The sequence below is a fragment of the Ctenopharyngodon idella genome, chromosome 6 (genome assembly GCF_019924925.1).
Source record: "Ctenopharyngodon idella isolate HZGC_01 chromosome 6, HZGC01, whole genome shotgun sequence".
In the NCBI taxonomy this organism is placed as follows: domain Eukaryota; kingdom Metazoa; phylum Chordata; class Actinopteri; order Cypriniformes; family Xenocyprididae; genus Ctenopharyngodon; species Ctenopharyngodon idella.
The window spans coordinates 18166092-18176077 of NC_067225.1; the positions used below are offsets into that span (position 1 = coordinate 18166092).

Below are 9986 nucleotides of genomic sequence, written 5' to 3' on the forward strand. Positions count from 1 at the left end.
TGTGAGTATTGCAGACATATGTGTTTTGTCCATCATTAGAATGGCCGCATCTGAGGCATTAAGTGCATCACATTATGTTTTCATGAGCTTATGTGTTATAAAGTTTTTTTTGTAGCTATGTGGTTGCTCATTTTTTTCTGTCATTTGGGCAAAATCTCATGATACAAATGATGCAGTGTTATGCACAGGCTACTTTAGACAGTTCTGGCTATTACTTGATGACAAATGCTAGACTAAAGACCTGTTTACACCAGCGGACGATAACTATAATGATAAAGATATAGTTCTGAAAATAATTTTAAATATTAAAGAATAGCAGAGTCCACACCACAACTATAATGATAGCACAGAGAAAATATATTGTTAGAATCACTTTCAGAATGATTTTTTTCCAGCTGATGAATGATAAAAACAATGCAAAATACACCAGACTTTAAAGAACTGGAGCATTGAAAGCGGCATGCCTAGTGCCGCATGCACTAGGAATAAACAGAAATATATCGTCCGCTGCTGTGGACGCTAATATAGTTATCGTTATAGTTATCTAGTTATTTTTCTTGATGTGAACAGGCCTTAAGACACTCTTCTCTGCTACTCAAATACATAAAACATTAGCCTTTATATATATAGTGTTTCTTGAGTCAAGATGAGTCTTAGTCACAAGCTCTTTTTAATACATTTCATTGTTTAAATGCTTGTGAAACCCACAGACAGATGTAGAGGGTGACGAACAGTAATAATTTTTGAAAAAACAAAATATGGAGATACAGGCTTCCAACCTGACAGCGACTATATGACTGAATAGAAATGGATTTACAATGTTTTTATGAACTTTTTGAAGCATCACAGTTTTGGGTGAATTGCTTTTCAGGGAAAGGTTTCATTAAAAAATATTGTGTTATATAATGTTTCTAGTCCTGGAAAAAACAGCTTGGGCACTTTGCTAAATATCTAATTTGTTATCAGTTAAAGAAAATAAAAGTCACATGGGTTTGGAATGACATGAGACTGAGTAAATGATGACAGAACTGTCATTTCTAGGTGAACTATCCCTCTAAGAGTTGAGTTTGTGAGATGGTTTCTGCGATGAAAAAGAATGAAAAATTTTCAGATTCTTTTCATCCGTTTCTTATTTATATTTCTTACTTATATTTCTTATCACTGTAAATCAAGCATATCTTTACTTTTAAGGTTGAAGGTTATTACAACTGCCAAGCCATGTCTCTCACTATCAGAGCTTAAATTATATGCTGATATGAATCTATCTCAGTTGATTTTTTCCCCCACAGTTTGCTTTGGCTGAGCTTGTACGTTATGTAAGATCTTTGTTTCTCTGTGTTTGATTTTAGAACACCCTGGAGACCTGCAACATATGTAGTAAGCCCATAATGGAGCGTATCCTGCGGGCGACTGGGAAGGCCTATCATCCCCAGTGCTTCACCTGTGTGGTCTGCCATCGGAGTCTGGACGGCATTCCTTTTACCGTGGATGCTTCCAACCACATCCATTGCATCGAAGACTTCCACAAGTATGACCAGACACACAAACATGCTTGATTCTTCCACATGCTAAATTCAGGACCAATGTAAAGACATGGGACCATCTGTCCTTTACATACATATACTTTTTACAAGGCTCTGTGGAATACTTGATTCTGATTGGTCAATTGCGGCATCCAGCGGTATGTTATCCCCGATAACAACCGGTAAAAACTAATAACACAGGCTCATCCGGGTAATTCATCCGGAACGTTTTTTCTTCGTGGAAGTTTTGCATTTGGTGAGCTAATAAAATATTAAAACTCAAATCAATATTTTGCGTACAATTATGTCATCCGGGTATAGCAGACTCTCTCGTTTCATACAAACGCAGCTGCTGCCAATTTGACGACTGTTTTGTACACTGTAATGGATTATAAGATAACAAAAAGGTAATATTTTAAAACAGTTTAATCTCAAATCAATATCTCTTATCCCCATAATTATTTATGTGGTGAAATGCCGTGTAATAAGTGGTATGACTGTAAATGTCCGTCTAGTTTGAACTTGTCGCTTGCTAGCAACTGCTTTCTTTGCGGAAGCTTTGCTTTTAAAAAGCTAATAAAATATTTCAACCTAAGTCAATATTTTGCATCTAATTATTATGTAGCAAGTAGCCGTGTAATAAGTGGGATAATGTACATCCAGCCAGTTATCGCGGGAAAAAATGGATGTACACTATCCCTTACTTAACATGTCATGTTTCATTATCTTACTGTGCGACTTTATAAATCTACACAGTTTCATCAGGGTTCAAATATCCCATTCAAAACCATTTATCATCTTATTTGCAGGTAATTTATGTCTTTTAAATAGACTGTTCAGTAACTGTCACCATATTGAAAGCAGCTTTTTTGTATGTATTAAGGAACTGAAAGGTTTCAGAGGCAATCCGTGATTGTGAGAATGTGATCACAACAGAAATGCTATTGTGTCGAGGAACAGTTGTGCCGTACCTGGACTGTACCCATTGTTACTATCGTGGTTTAATTAGGCCACCATCTGCTGAACTTCCTTCTTTTTGCTGTTTGTTGGTAGAACCCAATGAAGAAGTTGAATCACCTGACTGCGTTTTTCTTTGTGTACACACCCTCACTGCTTCTCTGTTATCTCTGTTCCTGTCCTATGTTCTCAAATTGCTGAACACACTAATGTATTTATTGTGGAGCTTTCTAAAACATTTGTGTCTTTGAAATCAGTTCGGCTGTGTAGTAATATTGGTTTATTGATGGCTGATGATCTGTCCATTTGGATTAGACTAATATTTTATACACCGCTTTCCAATATCTAAATGGGATAGAACTGTAACAAGTATTGATTTATTTTTAAAGAATGAGTTCACCAAAAAATGAAAATTGTCATAATTTACTCACCCTTATGTCATCCCAAACCTGTATGACTTTCTTTCTAAGTCTCTGTTCACTAATAATCTTGACATCCGACTTAGCTCTCCTACTACTACTTTTATGGTGGTTTTATGTCCTTTAAAGTTCTTTTTAGGTTTTTATTACATTATTAAATTTTTTTTTGTTCAGTGTAAGGAATTAAGTCATACAGGGGTAACACTTAACAATAAGGTTCATTAGTTAACATGAACTAATAATGAACTGCACTATACAGCATTTATTAATCTTTGTTAATGTTAATTTCAACATTTACTAATACATTATAAAAATCTTGTTAACATTAGTTAATGCACTGTGAACTAACATGGACAAACAATGAACAACTGTATTTTCATTAACTAACGTTAATGAAGATTAGTAAATACAGTAACATGTATTGCTCATGGTTAGTTCATGTTAGTTAATACATTAATGTTTAACTAATGAACCTTACTGTAAAGTGTTATCCATACAGGTTTAAGGGTAAGTAAACAATGACAAAATATTTATTTTTGGTAACTTTAGAGTCATAGTTATCGCTGGTGCTCAACGACTGTTACTGTCTTGATTCTTTTGCCTCAGATGCCACAATACAGGTATCGTCTGAGTTACTATTGTAACCCTGTTGTAACTATTGTAACGTTACGTTGATACTGGCAAGACCCCATTACATCAGTATTGATGTAACGTCGAACATGACTGACTGAATGGGAACGTCTAGGTTACTGTTGTAACCACATTCCCTGAAGGAGATTTTTGCCCCTTCGTAGCAAAAAGTTCTCTGCTCTAAAACATTTGATAATTTGAAGTTCCCATACTGACGTAATGGGGTCGCCGTTCCCTCCTTCAAGGAACAAGGGTTACAATAGTAATCTAGACGTTCCCATTCAGTCAATGACGTTCGACGTTACGTCGATACTGACGTAATGGCGAGACCCCATTACGTCAGTACTGACGTAACATTGAACATGACTGACTGAATGGGAACTTCAAATTATCAAATGTTATAGAGCAGAGAACTTTTTGTTACGAAGGGCCAAAACTCTAATTTGATTGAGGGCCGTGGGCGGAAAATAATTGCTGCATTTTATCCAACTACACTACCATTTAAAAGTTTAACTTTGGTAAGATTTTTTTTTTTCTCTTACGCTCACCAAGGCCTGCATTTATTTGATCAAAAATACAGTAAAATCTGTAATATTGTGAAATATTATGACAATTTAAAATGTTTTCTATTTGAATATTATTTTGAAAATGTAATTTATTCCTGTAATGGCAAAGCCAAATTTTCAGCAGCTGTTAATCCAGTCTTCAGTGTCACATGATCCTTCAGAAATCATTCTAAAATGCAGATTTGGTGCTTAAGAAACTTTGCTTATTATGAATGTTGAAAAAAGTTGTGCTGCTTAATATTTTTGTGGGACTGTGACAAACATTTATTCAGGATTTTTTGATTAATAGAATGTTCAAAAGAACAGTATATATTTAAAATCGTTTGTCTTTATTGTCACTTTTGATCAATTGAAAGTGTCCTTGTTGAACAAAAGTATTAATCCTACTGACCCCAAACTTTTGAACACATTTTGTCACAATCTCTCTTTCTCTATTTTCCCCCTCCCTTTTTTCAGGAAATTTGCCCCTCGTTGCTCTGTGTGTAAAGAGCCCATAATGCCATCACCTGGCCAGGAGGAGACTGTGCGTATTGTGGCCTTAGATCGTGACTTCCATGTGCAGTGTTATCGTTGTGAGGTGAGTGAAAGCACTTGGGGGTGGCAACAAATATCTTTGTAAACAATTTTTGTACTGAAAAAGTTAATATACTATTTTGTGTGTGTGCTCAACATAGGACTGTGGCTGTCTTCTCTCTGAGGGGGACAACCAGGGTTGCTACCCTCTGGATGGCCATGTTCTCTGCAAAAACTGCAACACCAGTCGCATCCAGGCCCTCACTGCCAAGGCTACAACTGACCTCTGAGTCACACACATATGTACATGCAGGTTCTTAATACCCCTGCATTCATCAAATCCTGAGAAACACCATATCCTGTCACATCACTGCACACAAATATTTATGCCCTGACAAATGCACATGTACACATAAAGCTGTCATTCCACTTAAGGGGCCACGACTTGTCTTGTCGCTCATGCACCACATACTGTGCCTTTTATTAAAATTGCACTCATTTATTCTGTCCAAACGTTTTTATTAGCAGATATGTATTCCGCTACAGCTGCTTATATGCACCTAAACAAAGTAGGCCTTAACATATAGACAAGAATGTTAGATTCTAACTCAGATGTTCACAGAGCTGTTCATTTGTCCTGTTCATTTGGGAAGTGGGTCTTTGAGAAAACCCTCACAGAACATCATAGAATCTACCTCTAAAAAGGGACCAGGCTCTCTGATCGCTAGGAATTTCAGTATGTATCCGACCTTTGGCTTTTATTTTATTTTTGATCATATTTCTACACTTTCAAATAGAGCTACTAGTTATACATAAAGTCACACAAGTACACTTTCACTGCAATGGCTTTATCAAATACAAAAAACAGATACAAAAATACTTGGAAGTTTTAATTATGCATCATTCAAACATGGCTATGTAGCTTTTAAACCTCCTTATGAAATTGGAGATTTCATGTTTGCTAAGGTACACAAGATATGCTGGTATATATAGTACGACCAGGACCTTGACTCATGCATCACACCTGCTTCATCAGCATGTACATCAGCATACAGGTGTGTGTTTGTGAATGCATAGCCTTTCCATTTACATTTCTGAATTCACCCTTTGATATGAAAGTTACCAAAGAGCTACATTTACTTTCTCTGGGACAGCGTGTATGTATATTATTGTATGCTTATGAAATCTAATGGGAAGAGTATTTTATCCTTCAAGGACTGTGAATGACCTTCAGTAGCTCAGAAGCCTTAATACATTGTGGTTCATTCAGTGCGGTTTCCTGTTTCTTCCTCAGTGTACCGCTTCAATTCAAGTGAATTTAGTAAGAAATATTTACGCTTGGAATTTTTTTTTTTTTTTTTGTGGTTTGGTGTTTTTTTTCTTCTAATTGTGCTCAGTTATCGCATTTATTTGTATATCATGAGTGAAAAAATGGTGAAAAGGTATAGGGATAAAATGTATGTATTTTCAGATATGCACAGTGAATTGTGCAATAATGTCACAGCAGAATGAGAACTATTTGGTATTAATTTAAAATTATCAGAGGAAAAACTGTCAGATTAGGTTTAAAGTGTGACAATCAGGGCTAAAAGGATGTTGTATTTTATCTAATTTGATCTAAGACTTTAAGGGCTGATGAGAGACAGCCCGATGATTTTAAATATCCTCAAATTGTGAATTTATTGTAGTATTAGTTACGTAAGGTAGAGATAGACACAAAAGTATTATTAAAAATAGGACAACCAGCTAGGAATAAGAAATTTTCTTTCGTAATTTTGTGGATGATATAATTATGCAAATTTCTTCTTTGTTTTTGCATTGCCACTTTACCAAGAAGAATATGCAGACGTTTTTTTTTTTTTTTTTAATTAGACGAGAAAGTGTTTGAGCTGTTCTTAAAGCTACAGTGCACACAGTTTTGGGAAATCTGAAATTATGTATGTATATCTACAGAGTGCCATTATAAATTTCGAGGTTTAGAGAGTTAACACCTCAGGAAATTTCCAGTCATATCTGTGTGCTGCAGTGATGCCCCAGGCAACTTCCCCTCTGGTTGAAGGGTACATTCAGATGTGAAAGTCATGATATATATGCAAACCAGATATAAATACCCGGTCACATGCCCCTCTTGATTTATTATGGCAGTTTGTGGAGTTTGCAGTGTGTAAAATAAAATGTGCTGTAGCTTTAAGCAATAAAAGCTTCATTAATGCTTCATTGCTTCGATCTATACCTCCTTTTCTTAGTACCTTCTCTATATGTGCCTTTTCCAGCCTGTGTGAAACTAAGGTGGTGTTGTTTGAGCACAAACACAGCTGTGGCTTGTGGCTGATGTTGTGTGTTGAGGGATATGATGTTTGAATGCTCTGTTTTGTTTTTGTTGTGTTTTTTTCCTGTTCACACTACCTAGAGGCTATGCATGTTTGCTACTTGAACTGATCTTTATTTCCAGTTTTTATATAGAAAGACCAAATATTTTAAGACTTAATTATACATTAAGTGTATTATGTCTTTAAAAACATTAAGATTGATATTGGAAAGAGAATTAATACTATATTACTTGGCACTATTAGGTTGTCCTTCCTTTCTTTTGCTTTACTACTTATTCCCAAAACCCATCTCAAGTTCTTTTTATATTCAGATTGATTTGTTCTGTTCAAGTATTTGATTAGGATGAAATTTAAAACACATTGTACTAAGTTTCCCATTTGTGACCATTACAGTAGCAATAACATGATGATTATATGAAACTGTTGTTGCAGCAAATGCTGAATACCAGCATTAAAGTGCCTTGAAATACATGGTATAGGATTGGTGGTAAGAATATTTGAGCTGCCAAGGGTACTTTGATGTTTTTTTTTTTTTTTCCTTTTTTCTTTCATGAAGAAATGATAACGTGAAATAACCTAATCTGTGCTCTAGTGACAATCTAAGTATATACTTGGATTCTGTTCATACACTCTGTTTTTCACATAGAACTTCCTCTATAATTAATAAACCTTTTGAAAAACTCCATAGTTTTTTTTCTGTTGTCAGTTATTTTTTTCTCCATGTATAATTATGTATGTGTGTTCGTATATGTGTGTGTGTGTGTGTGTGTGTGTAATGCTGCTTTTAATTCATATCTTAGCTCTTTGCAGAGTTTGGCAGATTTCCCTGGTAACAGAAACAGATTTCCATTGTACTCTTTGCACACTCTAAAGGAGAATTTATCAAGCTGCTTGCTGGTATCTGGTACTGTACATACGGAACATACTTGCATAGCTACTTTAGGTGGCATTTGAGAGACAATGAGCACAGAATCACAATTTAGATGAGCTCAAACTGCTACTGTCAGAGCATTTTTTCTCTTTTATTGCTTTGATATTTAATCAGTGAGATATAAAGTGGGTTGCGATGCTGGAATGAGGCTGAAGGAGTTGTTAAAATAATTTAAGAGACTAAAAAAAAAAAGACTATTTTATTGGGCCCTGTGAGTCCCTGCTTGATTTAATCCTTCAATTTGTCATCCTGCGTTCCAGGAACTGGCAATTTTTTTTTTTATTCTTTCCAGATTGCTAAATTGGAGCAGCACATCCATAATATCGGAGTTGAAAGCGATCCCGGAGGAATGCAAAAAAAAAAAAAAAAAAAAATTAATAATGGTTTTAAAAAAAACAAATAGTTCAAAACAGTACAACATTCACTTGCATGTTTGTTTCTTTTTTATTTCAGGTAGAAATTGCAGCCTTTGACAGTAATATTTGGGTCTTTAGAGACCACCTCATGCCATGACCTTCAAATAATATTATGGTATTATCTCTTTAGGATTGGGGTCACAGTGCAACAGTATTTGATTAAATCTCTCAATTCTATATATTATTTGCATTGTATATCCGTGACCTCTCATTTTCCTTCCTAAGCATGTGATTTAGAAAAGAAGATAAGGTTGTTATGGAACAACATTGTTTATTTCCTCTGTATTGGAAGTTTATCCTAATAGTAATATTGAAGAGAGAGAAACATCAAACCTGAGCTAAATCCATATATATATGTGTGTGTGTGTGTATTTGTGTACCTCTTACCTCTCTTTGTGTGTGTGTTCCCTTCAGGGACCCAGTGTTCGACTTGGTTTTACTGCGCGCTAATCTGCTGTTTACAAACAAATTGATGAGTGTGTGTCCCTCTGGCTAACATGATGTGGCTGCTAATCTGTGTGTTTGTGTAAGCATGTTTGTATGAGTGCATGTAAAGAGAAAGCCAGGAGGGTCCCTCCAGGAGCCAGCTATGGCATTTCTGAATGTCTGATTCTAAAACTCAGGAAGTGGGAAGAGCATGAGAACGCAGTAACGAGCCACGATCGTGCACGATCTGGCTCGCTAAGCTTTGCTCCTTTAAACAAAACAGTTGTTGGGTCAGATTTACATAACATTACAATGTAGGTCGACATTGTTGTCTTGGTCATTTAATGCGCTCTGAGCTTGAGTCATCGTTAGCTTTCAAACAAATCGCCCCTAGTGGTGCGCTCGCTTTGGAGGCCTGATTTTGCGGGTCCCTGGTTTAAATGAGAGATGTGATGTAATGGCTGAGTCAACTGAGGCCTAAAGAAGTATCGCTAAAGAAAGGGCAGCAGCAGAGAGGTGATTTCAGGGAGCTAAGCTTTTTAGGTATATTTAAAGGTGAAATTTGTCATCCTTTCAATTCCGATCAGGCATAACATTATGACCACTGACAAGTGAAGTGAATAACACTGATTATCTCTTCATCACGGCACCTGTTAGTGGGTGAAATATATCAGGCAGCAAGTGAACATTTTGTCCTCAAAGTTGGTGTGTTAGAAGCAGTTGCGAGGATTTGAGCGAGTTTGACAAGGGCCAAATTGTGATGGCTAGACGACTGGGTCAGAGCATCTCCAAAACTGCAACGGTCTGCAGTGGTCAGTATCTATCAAAAGTGGTCCAAGGATGGAACAGTGGTGAACCTGCGACAGAGTCATGGGCGGTCAAGGCTCATTGATGCACGTGGGCAGTGAAGGCTGGCCTGTGTGGTCCGATCCAACAGACGAGCTACTGTAGCTCAAATTGCTCAAGAAGTTAATGCTGGTTCTGATAGAAAGGCGTCACAATACACAGTGCATCGCAGTTTGTTGCGTATGGGGCTGCATAGCCGCAGACAAGTCAGGGTGCCTATGCTGACCCCTGTCCACTGCTGAAAGCACCAACAGTGGGCGTGTGAGCATCAGAACTGGACCACGGAGCAATGGAAGAAGGTGGCCTGGTCTGACGAATCACATTTTCTTTCACATCACGTGGATGGCCGGGTGTGTGTGCGTCGCTTACCTGAGGAATACATGGCACCAGGTTGCACTATGGGGAAAAGGCAAGCCGGCAGAGGCAATG

The 9986-nt window shown here is 36.8% G+C and overlaps 1 protein-coding gene across 2 annotated transcripts in view; it reads left to right on the plus strand.

The window, feature by feature from the left end:
• The window catches only part of lpp (LIM domain containing preferred translocation partner in lipoma), a 223833-nt gene extending 216210 nt beyond the window's left edge, over positions 1-7623 (plus strand). For both annotated transcript variants that reach the window (XM_051896418.1, XM_051896419.1), the window contains exons 9-11: positions 1350-1528; positions 4552-4672; positions 4770-7623. In XM_051896418.1, the coding sequence (XP_051752378.1) occupies positions 1350-1528; positions 4552-4672; positions 4770-4898 (429 nt within the window). In that variant the 3' untranslated portion in view covers positions 4899-7623. The remainder of the gene's footprint in view (positions 1-1349; positions 1529-4551; positions 4673-4769) is intronic.
• Positions 7624-9986: the final 2363 nt, after the last annotated feature.